This window comes from Tenrec ecaudatus, chromosome 16 (assembly GCF_050624435.1).
Source record: "Tenrec ecaudatus isolate mTenEca1 chromosome 16, mTenEca1.hap1, whole genome shotgun sequence".
In the NCBI taxonomy this organism is placed as follows: domain Eukaryota; kingdom Metazoa; phylum Chordata; class Mammalia; order Afrosoricida; family Tenrecidae; genus Tenrec; species Tenrec ecaudatus.
In genome coordinates this window covers 25,206,499-25,226,541 of record NC_134545.1, presented here as the reverse complement: position 1 = coordinate 25,226,541, position 20,043 = coordinate 25,206,499, and the positions used below count along the sequence as shown (strand labels likewise).

Sequence of the window (20,043 nt, the reverse complement as noted above, 5' to 3'; positions counted from 1 at the left end):
ATTCTCAGTGACACCACATGATCACACAGGCTGGTGTGCTTCTTCCATGTGGTCTTGTTGCTTCTCAGCTAGATGGCCTCGTGTTTAAATTAACTTCAAGTCTTTAAAACCCCAGATGCCATATCTTTTGATAGCAAGGCACCATCTGCTTCTTCACCACATTTGCTTTCGTACCCATTTTGTCTTCAGTGATTGTGCTGGGAGGGTGAGCATCACAGAATGCCAGTTTGTTAGAACAAGAGTGTTCTTGCATTGAGGGAGGATATGAGCAGAGACCTGAAGTCTGTCTACTACTTTAGTGTATTGCCATAAAATATATATACATAGGCTATTAATTTTTTTTAATCAAGGAGCCCTGGTGGCACTGTGGATTAGACATTGGACTGCTAACCACACAGTCATCTGTTCAAACCTACTAGCCCCACTGAGGGAGAAAGGCAAGACTGCCTATTTCCATGTTGAGTTGCTATGAGTCAGAGTTGACTCGATGGCACCTGGGTCAGATTTGTTAGTTTTCATTCAGCTTAGATAAAATAGTCAAGATGAAAACTCATGGTTCTTATACTCCAAGTACCTTAGGAAATACGGTGTAGTGGAATTTGTTTTTCTTTTTCCTCTTTTTGGGCATGTTAATTGTTTACCTCCCTGGATACAAGCAGCTCCCTAACCTGTCATGTTCTCTCTAAGACAGTATTTGTACCCTACAGAAATGGGACCGTTTTACTCACTTGACCCCAAAGAGCACATAATGAAGGTTTCAATGTCTTCTGGGCCATGTCAGGGCAGAGAAGGTGGAGCAGCCAATCAGCCATTTTGATCAGTCCTGAGGCTATGTAAACAGTGCTGTAGGGCTTTAAAAAAGAAATGATCCTCTGTAGTATTGCCACATCTCTACCTTGTGATGCTTCCTGGATCCAAACCCTGTTTCATGCTGTTGCACAAAGAGGGAATTGAAAAGGCCATGTTAATTTCAAGCTTCATTAGGGGCATGGGTGGAAAATGCTTTCAGAATTAAAAACAAAAGAAAACTAGTTATGCAGAAATGTCATACAAAAAGGGAGGTGAGGAGAAAAGGTAAATTCCGCCCTCTTAAAGCTATGCCATTTTTTCTTAGTTTGTGGGAAGCACAACCTTCTGCTATATACTATATCCATATTGATGAATTTGTGATTTTCTTTCTCTACAACTTTATTTTTTATTTCATTCTTCACAAATATTTTATGCACTCAAAGTTCTGCCAGTGCTAATGACGGTCTTAGGAAAGCAGCTCTGTTGTGTACTGAGTTTGCCCTGCATTTTGTACCACATCGATAGCAACAGTGTGGCCCTCGATCCAAGGCTGTGTGAGCCTGTGGTGCTCCCTCTGTGCTGTGCTCCGAAGATGCTTTTGTGGGGAGAGGGGAGGAAGATGGTCCTGCATCTTTTCTTTTTTTAAAAAGTCTTTGTATAAATGTATTACAACAAATTCCTTTTTAAAACAAATTCTCATATACAACCCACTACTTGTATTCATGAGTTGTATCATTTCTGACTACATACACTCTGCACTTGTTATGTTGACACTTCATATTTATTGCAGTAGTTAAAAATCTGTTTGACTATTTTGTGCAGTACTACATAAATGTGGTAGTAACTAGGGGAGAACTGCTGGCTGTGAAGCATAGGGCTACGTGGCAACCTGTCTGGGCCATGGTTCTCTCAGGGGCTTCGCAGTTATGTAATGATGGAGTCTTAGGAGCCCTGGTGGCATAGTGGTTACACCTTGGGCTGCCAACTGCAAGGTTATCAGTTTGAAACTACCAGCCATTCTGAGGGAGAAAGATGAGGCTGTCTACTCCTATAAAGAGTTACAATCTCAGAAACCCACAGGGGCAGTCCTATCCTATCCTACAGGGTTGCTACTAAGGTCGCTCCAAAGAACGAAAACCAGGCCAGAGAGAAGAAAAAGGGGAAGTTTATTTTGCGCTTCCCAGGTGGGATTCACAGACTCCAGAGAAGAAAAAGGAAAGGGAGGGGATCTGAGAAGTTGCACTTAACTGTGGTGGAGAGCTTTTGGTCAGTGGGGAGGGCAAAGCAATAAAGGGAGTGGGTAGAAACGGAGCTATAAGCTGCCTCCATTCATAAAAATTCCAAGGTAGGGTGGTGCTTTGATCTTTCCGGTTTGATGCTGAGGCAGATGGCTCCTTGATTTGAACGGCCCTTTGGAATTATCCACCTTGGTCCGATAGGGGCAGGCCAATAGGGGCAGGCCATTCCTCCCTGGACTGGTGCCTGACCCATCAGTTGCTATGAATTGGAATTGACTTAATGGCAGTTGAGGTTTTGGTTTTTTGTTTGTTTGTACATATGTAATAATATAATTTGGTGATATGTAATGATGTAGTCATCCTTCCTTTTGTGGTCTTCAATTTTTGCATAACAATGTGGCCTTTAGAATGTAAGCATTTTGCTAAGTTAAGAGCAGGTTATACACACCAAAATGTTTGTTGGAAAATATCATTTTTTCATTTCATTTTTACATAAGCTCTTTGAAACTTCGCGTGCCCGTGTGTGATTGCGTGTGTGTGAGAGAGAGAGAGAGAGAGAGAGAGAGAGAGAGAGAGAGAGAGAGAGAGAGAGAAAGGGAGGGGTGGGGTGGGGGGAGATGGAGCAGAGAGGCAGATAGATAAAATTTGCATCATGACAGTTACTTTGCTTACTTGACTAACTTTTCTATATTCATTAGATTTAAAAAGATTTTCTGGTATCTTTGGTCAAAATTTACAGAGTTTAGGTTTCCATTCAACAGTTTCTATGTAAGTTGTTCAGCGACAGTGTTTGCACTGGAGAGTATATTCTCATCACTTTCTGGCCGTTGGTTCCAATTAATCTAGTTTCTCTGTCCGCTTGCCTTCTCATCTTTTAAAAAATAATTGCTGACCGTTTGGTCTCACAGGCAATATTTTAGAGGAGCACAGCACAGAGGCGAGGGTCACTTTTTAAAAAGAGCGAATTTGTTACTCGGCCAGCAGGTGACCTCATGGGTTAGTTTCAGTTCAAGGTGTGAAGACTGCCTCCAGGTGGCCTCAGTCTCAGCTCCTGCCCTTCATTAGGGCCTGGATGCTCAGTTGACTAGTTGTCCCAATATTCTTTGAGTGGTTTCTGCTCAGCTGCTAACTTAAGGCTGGCAGTTTGAACCTACCCAGCTAGCACAGCGGCAGAAAACGGATCTGCTCCAGAAGAGATGACGGCCAAGCATTTTATGCAAGCATCTCAGAGCTGGAATGGAATCATTGGTAATGGGGTCGGGTCTCTGCTTTTATAATGTTTCAAATTTATGGAACCATTGCTTTTAGTACCTATATTCTTTCTCTATTGTTCTAGCATTTGGAAACAATTCAGGGATGCTGAATGTACCTTTTGTCTTTACTGCCTACCTCTGTTCTAAGAGCCGCATTGCCCCCCTCCCTCAAATAGGCCTAAAAGGTTTTTTTAAATTGTGAAAATATGCATTACAAAACATTTGCCTGGACAGCAGCTTTTGCAATTCAGTGTCCTTTATGTGTTTTCCAAATGCCACTTTCATTGCTATTTTCCAAAATATTTTACCAGGATTAGCATAAGCTCAGTGCCTCATAAGCAGAATACTGCTCCCTCCCCTGGGAGTTTTGGTTTCTATAGAAAACAAGTTGGTGTGATGGTGAGAAGAGGGCATGTTGAAAGGGATATATTAAGAATTTTTAAAAGTTGTTTTCTGTTTCATAGCTATCCATACTGTTTTTCCCACACTGGCTTCCTTTAAATGTAAATTACTAAATATTGTTCTAAAAGTTACAGCATAAGACTGAAAGTAAGATTTGCTTTAAAAAGAAAAGAAAGCTAGTACATAAACAAAAAACGAGTTCATTTTAAATGCCCCCTTTTCAAATTACGTTTGAACACCATTTACCGGAAGTGACATAGATTTTGGCTGATAACTAGATAATTTGAAAAGCATAATTAGAAATATGTCAAATGTAATAAAAGTTTATAGCAGTAAATATGTGTGTGTGTGTGTGTAATGTAATGGCTTATTTTCCAATATAAATAAAGTCATTATTTAATAACAGAAGACCTGGTGGGGCAGTGGTTAAGTGCGCAGCAGCTAACCCCAAAGAGGGCAGCAGTTCTCAACCTGTGGGTCATGACCCCTTTGGGTATGAGCAACCCTTTCAAAGGAGTTGCCCGATTCATAACTAGCAAAATTAGTTATGAAGTAGCAACAAAAATAATTTTATGGTTGGGGGTGGTCACCACAACATGAGAAACTATGAAAGGATCGCGGCCTTTGGAAGGTTGAGCACCACTATCCTAGGGGCTCCTTGGAGAAAGCAGCGGAAGTCTGGGTTGGTAAAGCTCGCAATCTTGGCTACCCTGCTCTGTAGGGCCTCCGTGAGTTAGAATTGACTCAGTGGTGACAGGTGTGGTTTTGAGTTTGAGAGAGATGGGTAGTTATTCAGGCTTTCGGTTCTTTCTGTCATAGATGGTCAATAGGAGATTGGTTTTAGGGAAAGCCTAACTTTTCAATGGAACAACTTTAATTTGTATTTAATATTGGAGTATAGTAGACAATAATTCTTAAGCTTTTTGGTCTCAGGACATCTTTTGATACTATAAAATTTTTGATCTTCCCACTTTCGGCTATATGTGTTGTGCTTTTCTAAATTACTATATTAGGTATTAGGACTGAAGAATTTATAAAATGTTTGAAGTCCATTTAAAGTAATAATAACAAACCAATTATGTTAGTGGAATAGCATTTTAAATGAAAATGTTTTTCCTCATCCTAGGATAATTGGTGAAAAGATTGACATTGTGTATACATTTTGGAAATGTAAGTTTAATAGAAGATACCTGGGTTCTTGTATCTGTTTCTGTGTTCACTCTGCTATGATGTGTTATTTGGTTGCTATATGAAGAATATCTGTTGTTAGGTGCTGTTGAGTTGGTTCAGATTCATAATGAATAAAATTGCTTTGTCTTTGTCATTCCCACAGTTGTTATGCTTGAGCCCATTGTTGGCAGCCAGTTGTCGTTCCCTCTTGTTTAGGGCCTTCCTCTTTGCCGGCTACCTACAAGCATGATGCCCTCTCAAGGGACTGCTCTCCCTGCTTCTGAGGAGTATTCTGGTTGAACTTTCAAGGCATTTCAAGGCAAATGTATTTGTTGTTTTGGCAGTCCATAGTGCATTCTGTATTCTTTGCTGGCACCATAATTCAGTGAATAATTTCTAGCTCACACATGTTTGTAGTTAGAAAAGGAAAGTGTTTTTGATTCGCGCCCCCCCCCCCCCAATAATTGTGGATGTCGTTCTTGAGTAGTTCACCAAAACACAGCAAGCGATAGTTCTTTAGAAGTAGCTGCAATATAGAATATGAAACCACATTGGTGAACTTTTTGTATTCCTGTATATTAAACCCATTGGTCTAGCATGTGCTTTAAATGGATATTTTATCTGTGAGTGATTTTGGGAGATTAGGCGTTTTCCGTATGGAAAATGTATTCATTTGAGCAAGGTAGATCTTCCAAATGTTGATGTGTTTTATTAATATAGTTTTTTTCTAAATCTCATTTGGTGACCTCACCATTAATCTTACAGAAAAGCATTAAATGTTGAGAAGGTGAGTTTATTGTGGTAGTTAACAGGTTTTCCAAAATTCTTATTTTACATAAAAGATTCTAGCATTAACCACAGATACTCTTGGTTGATGAAAAAGTGCGCTAAATGCCTGAGTTCTTAGAGATTGTCTGCGAGTAGTTTTTCTAACTAAAAAGTGTGTAATGAAAAAGATAATTTAGCTTGCAACTGAAAGAGTTATATAAGCACTGTACCGCAAGGCAGCCATAATACATTAGCATGCACAGTAGTGCTTTATATGTGAGGGGGTACCCCCCAACAAAAACCAGAATTGCACTGGGCAGAGTGGAGTTTTCATAGTATGCTTTTTTCCCCACCGCTAGGCAAGCATTGGAGCAACTCGCTCTGAGTTAGTGCACCCAGTAGCGTCACCTTGGGAAGGTTCTCTCTGGTCACAGTGAATATTTTCGTAAAAGCAGTTTCACTTTTTGTGATGGCTGATTTAAGAGAACATCATGAAACTGTGAAATTTTGTTTCCTGGTGGAAAAAAGGCCACAGAAACTCTTGTGATGTTGAAGTCAGCTCACAAGGACAGCACTGTGGGTAAAGGTTTTCTCATTTCAAAAAAGGTGAAATGTCCATCGATGCCAAAGCTTGTTCTGGACATCTGCCTACTTCCCAAACAGATGAAAATGTTGACTCCTAGTACGTTTGGAGTTTGTTCTACCAGGTTAATCAAGTTTTCTCCTTAGAGGTTCTGAAAAGATTATGTAACAGTGTGAAACAAAACGGGCCTGATTTGCGGCAGACGGGGGACTAGTTTTGCCACCAGGACAATGCACTTGCTCATGCAGCCATCTTAGCTTGCCGGTTTTGGGCAAAACACAGCGTGCCTCTGACCCCACACACCTTACTCACCTGACCTTGCCCCATCAGACTTCTTTTTGTTTCTTCAAAGGAAGAGGGACATGAAAGGACAGAGATTTGATGACATAGAAGAGGTGAAGGAAAAAACCCATGGGAGGTGCTGTTAGCCATTCAAACAGATGACTTTAAAAAATATTTCCGAGAAGGGAATCACAGATTTGACTAGTGTATTAAGTGTAACAGAGAGTACTTTGAGGGTGATAAGGTTATTTTGTAAAAAAATTTAAATACATATCTTTGAAAATAAAATAGTTTTTTTTTTGGGGGGGGTCCTCCCTCGTATGTTTAAAAAAATTATTTTTTGGTGGTTGAAAATATACGCAGCAGAATACAGACCAATTCTACACTTTCTGGACACGCAATTGGGGGACATTGACAGCGTTTCAAAGTCGGTGACCTTTCTCACCCTTTTGTGAGTTGTTCATTATACTGAACTCGGTGCTCCTTAGTGTCCTATCTGATAGGTTTGTGGTCAGTTTGATGCCATGCAGGTGGATCGTAAAAGAGCGTATTGCTCAAGGCAGGTATTCTTTACTAAGTAAGCTGAACTATTGTGTGCTTTCAAGAACAATTCAGGGGGTTTTGTTTAAGACTTTTGGTTTCAGATTTGAAGGGCAAGAATTTCATGGGTTTGGCCAGCCTCTATGCCTCTAGGACATCGGAATGTCAGTAAAGAATTTTTGTTCTGCATTTTCCTTTTACCCAGGTTTCTTGTGTAGAATCTTTGATTGAAAAGTTAAGTAGAAGTAGCTGGGCACCATCGAACCCTTCTGGCTTCATGGCCAAGGAGACAGTTGTTCAAGGAGGCAATTAGCCATACATTCCATACCCTCCTCCTATTCCCGACTCTCCCCCTCATGTTGCTCCAGCTTCCTGTGTTGTCCAGTTGTGCTTTGGATGGTCTCTTGCAAGCTTATGTGTATTTTTAAAAATTTATTTTCAAGGGTCGAGAGTGAATAAAATTAATTCTTTACTGATTTATCAAGAGTAATTTTAAGTGAAATTTGTGCCACTGCCCTGATGGTGCTAAAGCACTAGCAATTTTACACACCTAGAATGTGAATATAGCGCTGCCCTTGCAGACCCCTTTAAAGGATCGGCGAACCCGTGAGCCTTGCTCTAGAAACCACAGTGGTAGAATATTACCCTTTGATTGTTAAGAGTGCTGTTGGGTTAAACTACATGTGCTATTTACAGAAAGGACAGATTTTTTAAAAGGTTTCTAGAACTGTTAGAGTTGTGATAAGTGGCATATGCAGAAATGTCCACTAAGCTAATGGTTTAATTCTTAGTGGTTTCAGTTGAGTGTAATGTGGGTTTTGCTTTTTAAAAATATTATGTATATAATAAAGTGATTACAGGAGGAAAATAATAATTGTTTTTATTATAAAAATGGGGGCAGAGTGGGGGAGGGAGGGGATAAAGGGGAGCTGATATTAAGGAGGTCATGAAGAAAGAAAATGGTTTGAAATGTATTTTGGTAGCAATTGTACATTATTGCTTGATGTGATTGAACAATGGAATGTTGTGATATCTGTAAGAGCTCCCAATAAAGTGATTGATTAATTTAGAAAAGTTTACATATAAATAGGTTTCATCCTAGTTTATTGTCAGGCTTTCTAGTAGAAGTATTTCTCTTCCTATACTTTATAAATTATAATGTAAAATATTTTTAGATAAATTACAACTTTATTCAAGTTCCATTTAAATTTGAATTTATTTCTTCATCTGAAATTGCTTTAACTCAGCATAAATCTTCTGTCATGTAAGGCAGATTAAAACTAGGAATAGTGCTTCACATAAGCTGTACCTTAAATTCAGTTTGTAAGATGGTTTCCATCAAAAATGTTAAAAAGCTGTTTAATGGAAATTGTATATAATTTCATGTCAAAGTAGACATAATGGTATCATGAACTCCCACATACTCGCCCAGTTTCACAAATGAATGACTTGAGGACAATCATGTTTAATTTATTGCCCCACTTCTCCCAGTTATTTGAGGCAAATGTTAGGCATCACTTAATTCCATTTCTTGAAGAATTCAGTACATTTGTCTCAAAAATAAGAATTTAAGATTGAGATGAGAAAATAGTGCCGTCATTTAGTTTCCCTTCACAGAGGTACCCTGACGGCTTATTAGTGCCTCTGGCAATTTTTGCATCTATACGTCTTCGGATTCTTCAGTTGCTGTTGAATCTGCTCTAACTTCGGGCACCATGGTGGCTGTGTCAGAGTAGACCTGTGCTCGGTAGGAGTTCCACATGGTTCATTTTCCAGAGGTTTCCAGCCCTTTCCTGTTCCTAGTTTCCAGTTCCTAGGTGCCTCTCATGGACTCAAACCTCCCCTCTTTTGATTAGCAGCTGAGCGTGTGAACTGTGTGTCCCACTTAGGGCTTCTGTCCTCCGTCTAGAGATGCTCGATAAGCTTTTCTTCCTGTTCACCTTGGTCACTTTGTGTACCTCTGTGGTTATGGTAATAAACATGGCAAATGATCAAATCCAGGGGAATAGGAACTTGGAAAATATTGAAAGATTTTGGCTTTTTTAGGATGAAGAGACTCGGCACAGCCTTGAGTGTATCCAGGCCAATCAGATCTTTCCCAGGAAGCAGCTGATCCGGGAGGATGAGAATCTGCAGGTAGTTGTTGACTGTACACCAAGTGTTTCACATCATGCTCACGATGGAGTGGAGTCGATGGGTTGTAGTAATGATGCGCTGTATAACATCTACATGTGGTTCTTAAGCCATCCACACAGTAGAAATGCATCACTAGAAAGCATCTCTCATTTTAGAAAGACTTATTTCCTGAGAAGTCACTGTTAGAGACAATCTCTGAGTCATTCCTTTAGAAAAAACAATACTGTGTATTTTAATTAGGTGGGTGACAACCTGTCCTCTCTGGGTTTTTTACCCACTTAATTAAATGCTGTGTTTTAAAAGCTTGGGTAACAGGATGCATCACCCATTCATCTGACCGGTGTTTGAAGACTTTAGTGTCTCGGGATCGTGAAGGGTTTCTGTTGTTTTGAAGGTTCCTTTCCTTGAACTTCACGGAGAGAGCACCGAGTATGTGGGCCGAGCTGAAGATGCCGTCATTGCCCTTTCTAATTACAGACTTCACATCAAGTTCAAGGAGTCTCTTGTAAACGTAAGTGATCACCAGTAGTTCTCCCTGTAAGGAAGCTTGAAGTTCATGTTTTTCAGAGAAGACAGTCATACAGGCTTGGGTATGAAAGCATTATACCCTTGGTTTTTCTCAGTTTAACATTTAAAGGGACACTAAGCAAATAACTTACTGCGTGATTTAAAATGATGTGTATGCCACTGTCAGTTGGTATGTGAGGTGTCCATTGTTTAGGAACATCGAACTATTTGCACCAGGAAATGCTGTCTAATTAAGCTTTATGATGTCCCCAAGATCGTGTAGACTTTTGTTCTTCAGTCTTTGCTAATTACCAACTGCCTCAATTGACATCATTTCCTGGGCCTTAATGTCAAACGAGATGCACTTTGAGCCCAAAGCTGTCTCTCATCACAGGGTGAAGTTACTCTACAGGCTCCGTAGTGGGTGTAAGCATAGATGTTAAGTACAGTGTTTATTTGCATAATGGACTGTGTCTTACTGAAGGAGAGGGAGGCGCTCAATTCTCAAGCGTGCATTTACCCTGTTCAGTTCTGAGGGCACTCTTAGGGAATCAGTTCTTGTGGTGTATTGCCATATTTGTCTTCAGTGAAACCTCAAAGACCCACAAAGGACAGCTCGTGTGCCTCCACTACACAAATGCTTCACTTGCCAGTACTGTAGCTCTCTGCACTTCAGAGAATTCTGTTATGATACCAGGTGGCAGCTCAAGGAACCCTGATACCGTCATGGGTTACATGTGCCTTGGTCTGCTACCTCAAATCCACCCGCAGCTCTGCAGGAGAATCATTCTGCTCCCAGTATGCTTTATGATCTCAGACATCCACAGAGGTAGTTCTGCTCTAACCTAGAGAGTCACTGGGAGCTGACTCAATGGCAGTGAGGTTTTTGTTTCGTTTTGTTTTGACAGTTTAGGACTCCCCACGTAGATTGTGTAAGTTCCTTTTGGGATTCTTTGAAATTTCTCACATTCATTTAACTCAGCATTCCAAAAGTTACCACATTTTCCAGTCACATTCTTTCATTTGTACAAAGATTCAAGTGACTGCTTTTCTTTGCACTTGGTCCTTATTAAGCATTTATGTCCAGGAGGCATTGTGGCCTGAATTTCCTTTAACATCTATCTTTGGACTGTGATCATGTGTCCTATTCAGCTGACTCAAGAAGCTATTCCACTAGATTCGCCAAGGAAAGAGGCCTACTGGTTTTTCATACCACTTAACACTGGGTCCAGAAAGGACCTGTTGGACTTCGGCGATGGTATTGAGCACAGAAAGTGTGGAAACACACCCCTACAACTCTAGTAATTCCCTACTAGCTACTATAGAAATAATGTCAGTAATAGTTGAACTGCCCAATTTTATTTTGTGTTCTTCCAGACTTTAAATACTGGAGTCAATGAAATCATAATTACTGTATATACTCGAGTATAAGCCGACCCGAATATCAATCGAGGAACCTAATTTTACCATAAAGACTGTACTAAAATGTGCTAAAAAACTGCTTGTACGCGAGTATATATCGTCAGCTGAATGTGGGGTGATAAAGTGTTGTATGACTGCATTTCTTCCATACTTGTTTCTCAGATTTTTAGTGTATGACCAAGTACTTCATCCACTTAGTTTTAGATTTGAAAGTAGAGGTGATTGGAAAGGAAACATGGATCTAATCATGTCACCCACCAGCTTAAGCTTGTCAGTGTCTCTCACAACTCTTACCACAATCCATACATCACCCATGTGTCAAGTACATTTGTTGCCCTCATTATTCTCAAAACATTTGCTTTTTACTTGAGCTCTTGGTATTAACTCCTCAGTTTTTCACCTCCCTCCCTGCTCTCCACTCCCTCTCATCAGTGTCTCTTTACTATTTCTAAGAAGATCACATTTCTGAACACAACTTTTTTCCATCTGCTTCTGTGATATTAACCCCCCCCCCCCTTTTAAGTACTAATAAGATTAGTCTTCTTAGAATATTCAACCGTATCTATGGCTTCTCATTTCTTTCCTTTTTTGCCCAGTGAACTTCTCTTCATCCTTCAAAACGCACTTCAATTGGTAATAGCCTCTGTAAATCCTTTCTCTGACCTTGTTTAATTACACCCTCATTTCTTTATCTTGAAACATATTTTACAAGATTGTTCTGGCTCCAGGGTGGTGCCATGATAGTAAGTACTAAGTGAATTGACGTTAGTATGAATTGGAAATAGAACCCCCGCCCCCCATCCCACCATTTTAAAAGTTTAAGTTTGTTGCTGTTTTTTTCCTCTTAAATACCTTGTTATAATTTCAGGTGGTTCAGAATTCAGGGCATAAACCGAGACTCAAGAGCTGACTCTAGTAGGATTCCCACTACCATCACAGCCAAGATTAGAATACTGGGTTGGAAGAACTAAATCTTAGAATGTACCACAGGCTCCAATGAGGTATTTCATCTAGCTATGGAGCCTTTGTGTAGTGTATGTGTTGGGCTGCAATCCCCATGGTTGGCAGTTCAAAACCACCAGCAGCTCCTCTTGAGGCAGAATGGGCTTTGTACTCTTATAAACAGTCTGGGAAACCCACAACGGGTCCCTGTGAGTCAGCATTGACTCAGTAGCAGCGAGTTAGTTTGTTGTATAGATGACAGTGAATGTTACAGCAGGGAACACGATGTTTCAACAGCGATGGAATCGAGCCTCCCTTGCATCGGTCACAAAGAATAGCTCACATTTTGTCAGATTTCTTGATTTCACCTTTGGCTGGGGGCATTTTTTATCAGTCTTCATTTCTAGCTCCTTGAGCTTCTCCATGTTTTGTTTCTGCCTTCTCCTCTTATCCTTTTTCTTAACCTGCTTCTTGAGTGGTTTGGGGGGCTTACTTTTTCCTTGCCAGCTTTGTAGCTGGACTTGATTTCTGCCCAAAGCTCATTGAAAACGATATTTCTGTGTGAACAGGACTGCACGTCATGCATCATCATTGTCTGGAATGATGACGCCATGACCAAGGTCGCTGGAATTGCTGATCCCCGTTATGATTGAGATAAGATGTTTGTGGAAACTTACCATCATTACCATCAACTCTTACCTTTGACACAGTTCCTCATAGAAAAGTGTTTTTGCTATATCATTAGATACCTCCTTAGATACAGAACCTGCTTGCCACTTGGGTGAAATAAGAAACCCGAGATATAATGACTTTGCACAGAAAAATGAGTGCAAAGGTCTCTTGGCATTGCAGGGACTTGAACCATTTTGGATGGAGAGTGGCGTCGACTCCAATGTATGCATACATAGGTGAAGTCTCATCACGGGTAGTGTTAAGAGGTCCTGAGACATCAAGTTTCTCCAGGATACAGTGGCTCTTCCTATATATAGTAGGTCCTCTCCCTCCTTCCTTCCCTCGGCAGATGAGTATTTCTATAAATGTGGGATCAGGGGGCATTCTTTGAAGGTTATTATATCTAAGTCAAACAACATTGAAACTTTTGAAGCTCACATATGATTGTATATGATTGTGGCATGCCCCAATTTGCATAGTTTTGTATGCTTAAGTCAACCCATTTAGCATTTTAGAAAATGACTCAACATCAAGCTTTAAATAGCTACCTGATATCAATATGTTCTCTTAATTTCACAGCACATTGAGTAAAGTGTGTGAGTGGAGTTAGATAGCATATACTTCATTACTTTAAACCACACGTATTCACAGAATTTCAAGTTTCCAGTTCCTAGGGTAAAGGGTCTCTGCAGTAGAGTTCATTTGTATGCTATTGCATCTCCAGCATGTACATTGTTCCCATTCCATGCTGCCCCCAAAAGATATTTTTACATATATGCTCAGTGTATTTCTCTGATACTTGGATAACTTTTAACAAGGAAATGTTCATGAAAGTTTACAACAGTTTTTGTTGTATAATTTCATAGATGGCTTCTCAGTCTACTGCTTCTGAAATCCTAGTAAGTCGCATGAAGATCCAAGGTGGTTGCTGCAATTGTACTTTGAACAAATTGGTTTTGAGTGTCGGCTGCTCACCTTGCAAAGTAGCAAATTGTGTCCTGTCTGCATGAGTCCCTCCCCTCTTACCAAAGTCCTAGTGGTGGCCTGTAATGTGGACAATTGGATGAAGGTGGTTGAGGGTAAAGCCCTGCAGTCTATACAGATGTAGGTGTAATTGTGACCTTCAGAAAATCACGTACTTAATTCCAACTGGGAAGAATTTATAAAATGATCATAACTGGAATAATTTGTAAAAATCAACATTAGTATCCAAGAGGACATCAAAACATCTATTTCCAGGCCAGTCTGTCAACACCTTTAGAAAAAAACTGGGCGTTATGCAGCTGGAAATAAGTTTTCTTAGCATGTGTTCACATTTTCCGGTTATGGTAGAACAAAATCTTCATCCTCTGTGCCTCTGAGGAGGTTATTGTTAATTCTAATACTCTCTGTCGGCATTTACACATACCAGCAGAGACCTCTGAATCAGTAGTGAAGGATAGCATGTTTCAAAGGGAAACAGTAAAAGAGTTGTGGCTTGGCCTGTGAAGGTCTCCCTCCTCAGACTGGGTTTTAAATGAAAAGATTTACTGCTCCATGTATCCCAGGTTAGTATGTATTTTTAGATTTAGACTCATGATTTGTTATGCTTCCATTATGTTACTGCCAGCTATACTGCAAATGTGTGTACGTCATCACTTCCCATCGAGGGTAGAAAAAGGGAATTTGTTCCTAAAAGGTAGAAATTATTGCACTTCTAAATTCTGGCACTTAAAACACACGTGTGCACATACAGTGAATTGAGGAGATGAATGTAGTAGGTGCTATGACCTACACTTCCCTCTGCAACTGGACAAACCTGGCCCCTACTCGCTCTGCATGTCTACTAAACGTTTTAGCTGCTGCTCAGCTGCCTTTCTGGATTGATGCTTTGGGGTATCTTGGTGCCCCGGAAGTAACTTTTGGCCTTTTGAAGAGTTGCTTAATACCACTGAGTGTGTGCCATGCTTTGTTTGAGCATGACTTTGATGGGACTTGGAATTTTACAATAGGGAAAACACTGGCAGGTAAGAGGTAGAGGAGAATGTCCCCCCCCCCAAAAAAAAGGTCAGAGGAGAAAGCCCCCCCCCCCCAAAAAAAAAGGTCTTATAAGATTTTGTGTCAGTGGGCTAGAGAAGATTTGAAAATGGTAAGATTTCTTGCTATGCTTCTATGTGTAGAATTGCCTCTAAGCAATCTTGATAAGAAAGACTCACGTGGTGGGAGGAGTCTGGGCTAGAGGACAGACATGGCTCCTGGTTCTCCTGTTGCCCCAGTTGATGTTGTAGTTGGGTTAACCTTCTGAAGCCAGAAAATGAGGGGGTTGGACTTGCTCTTGCAAGTCCAGTGTTTACTTCTGAGATTGACTATTGGATATGCTAGTAAGAGACATGGCTAGAGATCCTCTTCATATACAAGCAAAGGCAAACAAAGCAATGGAGCGGGCTTGGCACAGTAGAAAAACGTGGAATGTTTGGATTGGCTGAGTGAAGGAAGGAGATGCCATCTTAGGAAAGGAGCCCTACTCTGGGCGGAACATTGTAGACACCTGTATGGGTTGGAAGGTAGAAAAAAGGGAGATACTCATTGGACACAAAATCAGGGTTTTCTTGCTTACGTGCCCCCATTCTCGCTACTTATTAAATTTGCCTGCATGCCCCAATATGCATGAGGGGAATACAGTCTGCTCCTTCTTACCCATAGGTGTGACTGGAGCACACACAGTTGCTTTGGTGACTTGTTACCTGCAATCTGATCTGAATGCAAAGAATTGGCATTTTAATTCTTTCCTTAAATTTGTAATATTATAACACAAGAACATGTATATATTGAATGCATTTCAAAGAGTGTTTTGCATGCTTTGAGGTATTTTATTAAGGAGCCCTGGGAGGGTGACACACTAGAAAGGTTTGTGGTTCAAACCCACCAGCTGTTCTGCAGAAGGAAAATGTGGCAGCTTGTTTCCATGAAGATTACAGCCTTGGAACCCTCATTGGCCACTATCTGTTGTAACATGAAGTCACTGAACACAAATGGATTCCAGCACTGGAAGGGGTTTCATGGGCACAGGCTCTCGGCTCTGGCCAGTCGTAGGGACGGCAAGGCTAGCTGTTCTTGTAACAGAGAAGCACAGATTGACCCACTCACACCAGGCAGTTGCTGATGACATTAGTTGGTTTCCAAGTTTTCTGGTTGTTAGGAAAGGCCATTCAAGGGACCTGGTGTGCAGGTGACTTCTGGAATGGCAACCCTGTGTGGATTTGTAAAGCTCATTGTCACCCCACCTTGCCTCTTCCCTGATACTGTGCTTGGGACTTTCTAACTTGTAATCATCGGAGGCTCAGGAAGCAGGTGTGAATAGGGTATCAGAGAGAGGCTGGAGGCACTTGCCCAACCAAGGAAGCCAAGAAGCAGAGCTAGAAATAGATCTCTTACTGACAGAACTTCTGAAAAGTAGGATTAGAACTTGGATCTCTTGATCGTTAGGGAGTTAGCCCCTCCCCCCTTTTGGGGGTGAGGAGGAGGAGAATGATAATGATAAGGGGTGGATTTAAAAATAAGTCTATTTGAGAGCTTAGAGAATTAACCTGGGAAGAAATTGGAGTCATCTTCTAATCTGTCGCCTTCCTCTCCATATTCTTACTTTGTAGTATTTCTCTCTCCTCTCCCTTCCTCCCCTCCCCCATGTACAGGTCTTGAAAGAACTTCATACACCCTAGGCTGCAGGTTTTCATAGCACCTCGGTGTTATGTAAAGACTTAAATAAAAACAGAGGTCCCCAGCCTCCTTTTCTTTTTCAGAACACAGGCAAGGTTTCTTAGTCTTCCCTGGCTCTTGTTCAGAGCTGCCTGGCATGGTGGGGACGGGATTGTAGGAAGCCTGTTCCTGAAACTGGCTCAGTGACCATGAGGGTCACCTTGTGCAGGCAGCGTTCTCTTGTTTTTGTCTGTATTGGAGAAGATTGCCTCCTCCTCAACCTCCTCCTCATGCTAAACACAAATCGTTGAAATGCTCCTTGCATCTCCCGGAGACACTGTGGTATATGTGTCAGTGTCAGCTGGGTTTGACACTGTAAGAAATAGTAGTTTTACCCCCTTTCCAAGGAATGGGAACGTCCATTATTTGGTCAAGCTGTCTTTTAAAGCTGAGGCGCCTTGATGGTGCGGTGCATTATGTGCTGAGTGCTCACTACAAGGTCAGTGGTTCTAAACCTCTGGGGATCCTCAGGAGAAAGATGAGGCTTTCTACTCCCATAAAGAGTTAGTTTTGGAAAACCCAGGAGGGGGCAGTTCTGCATCCTACAGGGTCGTTATGGGTCAGAAATGACTTGATGGCAGAGAGTTTGGTATTTTAAAGGTACTTGAAGAGGAAGTTTTTGAAGCCAGGGTTTGCCAGGGGGGACTGAGGAGCCATCAGGAAAATGGTTAATACCACTCACATGCCTCGTCATCTCCTGCCTTTCATCCTCCTACTAGTCCCTCTTCACTGCTGTACCTAACCATGTGTCCAAAAACATCTGTTGACCAGATTGGCACAGGTTGGTTTTGATCTAGAAAGCCCTACTTTGCAAACAGGGCTCCTCAATTAGTCTTTTTGGTCAAGCCAAGCCTAGGCATTTAGTGGTCTTTTGACCAGTGCTGGGGCCCACACCCTCCTCCCTGAGGCCTCTGGGTCGAGTCTACCGAGCAGCTAACCTGACCAGCAGTAGCCATTCTGTTTTTTCCTTTCCCGTAACCCACAAGCACTTCACTTAGGCCTCCGCCTCTTACAAGAGGTTCTCTTGCTGACACTAAGCCACTCGGTCATTTGGGGAAGAAGCAGGCCTGGTCCCACTTGAGCCCTGATTTGCAGTTATTTTCTGTATGCGAGGCAGGGTTGCTTTTCTGGTTGCTTCCTTCAGCTTCTGTGTCGGTATAAATCACAGCCAGCTACCGAGTGTAAAGGTGGACGGACTCTGAGAGGTGTGCATCCAAGGCTAGAGAAAGGTGCCCTTTCTCCCCAAGGTGGAACCTCCTCTCTGTCTTTGTGCTGTGACTTTGATTTAGGGATAGAGAAAGGGGAGGTCCTAATTGATTTCGCAGTAAAGCACTTGAATTCTGTTGATCCAGACAAACCTGCAGTTATGCCTCTTAAAGAGCTTCCTAATCAATCTTGTTGGACACATTGAAGAACTGCAGGGTCGATACCTGTTGTACTAAGGAGACGCTTATCTTTTTTAATTGCAGGTTCCATTACAGCTTATAGAAAGTGTTGAATGCCGAGATATATTTCAACTTCATTTGACTTGCAAAGACTGCAAAGTTATCAGGTATGTGCATGTGTGTGCTGCTGTTTAGGGGAGAAAATATTTCTTGTAAAGAAGGAAGACAAGGTTGGGTTATTTATCAAAACAGCTTCCGAGTGTCAGCCTTACTAAGAATATTTTCTGATTAGTTAATGCCTTACATGTTTTATCCTAGGATACTTTGCTATATTGAAAGGCTTTTTACTTGGGAAAAGTTTCAAATGTACAAAAAGGTACAAACATAAAAACAATACAGAGAACACTAGTACACTATTTATACATCAGTTACATAATATTAAATGTGTCCGTATGTTTCTCCTAAAAATAGGCACATTTTCTTATCGAATTGCATCATCATTTAAAAATTTACATTGATGATAATTTTATCCAGTCCCTTCGTTTTACCTAGTAGTGTTCTTTATTTCGTCCGCCTATCAGCCGGATCAGATAATGTATTTTGTTGCCATGACTCCTTAACTCAATCTGGGACCTTTTCTGTCTTTTATGACATGGACAATTTTGAAGAATGCAACTCTCCTCCCCCATTTGGATGTTTGTTGATGATTAACTGGAGCTATGCATCCACACAGCTGGAATCTGTATCTGTCTACATATGCTGTTGTGTGTGCTGCATTCCCTCTGGAGGCAAAGTCTGCCCATTTGTCCATCATGGTAGTGTTCACTCAGCATTGTCAAGGTGTTTCCCGTTTCGGTATAATTTCTGTAGTATTTTCCTTCCTTGCAACTAGTAAGCCTTCTAAGGTCATGCAAATGCCCTCGGATTTTTTTCTTCAGATTTTTGTTTTCATGAAAATTTCTTCCTAAATTTAATCTATACCAATGATTTTTTTATGTGCTCTAAACTTCAGTAGTTGCAAAATAATGACAGAAATTCATTATAAGTTTAGCTCTGCTTACTTTATTCTCTTGGCCTATTCTGGAATACCAGGAAGCATAGTGTTGGCATATTGACAAGCCATAATGACTCTGTGACCCTTTAAGCCATTTGAAGAAAACATTTAAGTTGCTTTGTAGCCATTTGATACATTCAGGCTACAACTCAGTTTTTAAAAGTCCTGGTCATTAATTATTTTTAAGACCCTTAAAATTTATCAAGGTAAAGCATTTAAACAAACTCCCCGGGACATTTTATACTGTTTTCACCTTTTAGTTGTATGTACTGAAAATTAAATTGCTACCAAAATTGCTTTGCTTTCCAGGTGGTCACAGCTGAAAGTTTCAACATGATAGATTTTAAGATTTTTATTTTAATGATAGATCTTATTTTAGACCTACAGTTGTTGATTATTCTAGTTTTGTTTGATAGAAGGATGTATTAGAAGGTGTAGAATGAAACTACTCATGCCAGAATAATGGCCATTTTAATTTTTTTATTGTGATAAAATGTATTTAACAAAACAGTTGCCATTTAAATCTGTTTTAATAATCATAATTAATCATTATCAGAAGAGAATCCATTAGTGTATAGAACTAATTTTTCCATATGTCTGTCTTTTGACAGTGTGTGCTCATGGGTCAAATTTGTTGAGCTCACTTTTACTGTAAATGATACTGATGGGTGACCCCTCTCTGATGCTTTCTGAACTGTAGCTAAGTAGGCCCTCTGGAAATGATGTCCTCACTTAGATTTCATTGTCAACTCTTCTAATTTTCTTACTTGCTTGGTTTTACAAAGGTGTCAGTTCTCAACCTTTGAGCAGTGTCAAGAGTGGCTTAAGCGACTAAACAATGCAATCCGACCACCTTCTAAGATAGAAGATCTCTTCTCATTTGCATACCACGCTTGGTGCATGGAGGTCTATGCTAGTGAAAAAGAGCAGCATGGAGACCTGTGCAGACCAGGTAGGTCTCCTGGAATGTGCAGCTGGGATTTGACTGCGCTGCAGTTTGACATGGCTTTACCATAATGGGATTCTAGGCATTCATGCTTGTTTACGGAGCACCTGCAAGTACCATCTCTCTTCTAAGCTCAGCGGAACGTGTGCGCTAACTTTTGGGGGAAGGGAAGAACAATCGATTTGGCATCATAATCTAGTGCACTAGTAACTCCAATAA

At 40.8% G+C, this 20,043-nt stretch overlaps 1 protein-coding gene across 8 annotated transcripts in view; it reads left to right on the top strand.

Moving 5' to 3' along the window:
- Window positions 1-20,043, top strand: part of MTMR3 (myotubularin related protein 3) — a 155,714-nt gene that overhangs the window by 95,494 nt on the left and 40,177 nt on the right. For 4 of the 8 annotated variants that reach the window (XM_075534692.1, XM_075534694.1, XM_075534690.1 and 1 more), the window contains 4 exons: window positions 9,072-9,164; window positions 9,556-9,672; window positions 17,909-17,991; window positions 19,664-19,830. In XM_075534692.1, the coding sequence (XP_075390807.1) occupies window positions 9,072-9,164; window positions 9,556-9,672; window positions 17,909-17,991; window positions 19,664-19,830 (460 nt within the window). The remainder of the gene's footprint in view (window positions 1-9,071; window positions 9,165-9,555; window positions 9,673-17,908; window positions 17,992-19,663; window positions 19,831-20,043) is intronic. The other 4 variants (XM_075534695.1, XM_075534693.1, XM_075534697.1 and 1 more) reach the window with 2 other exon arrangements.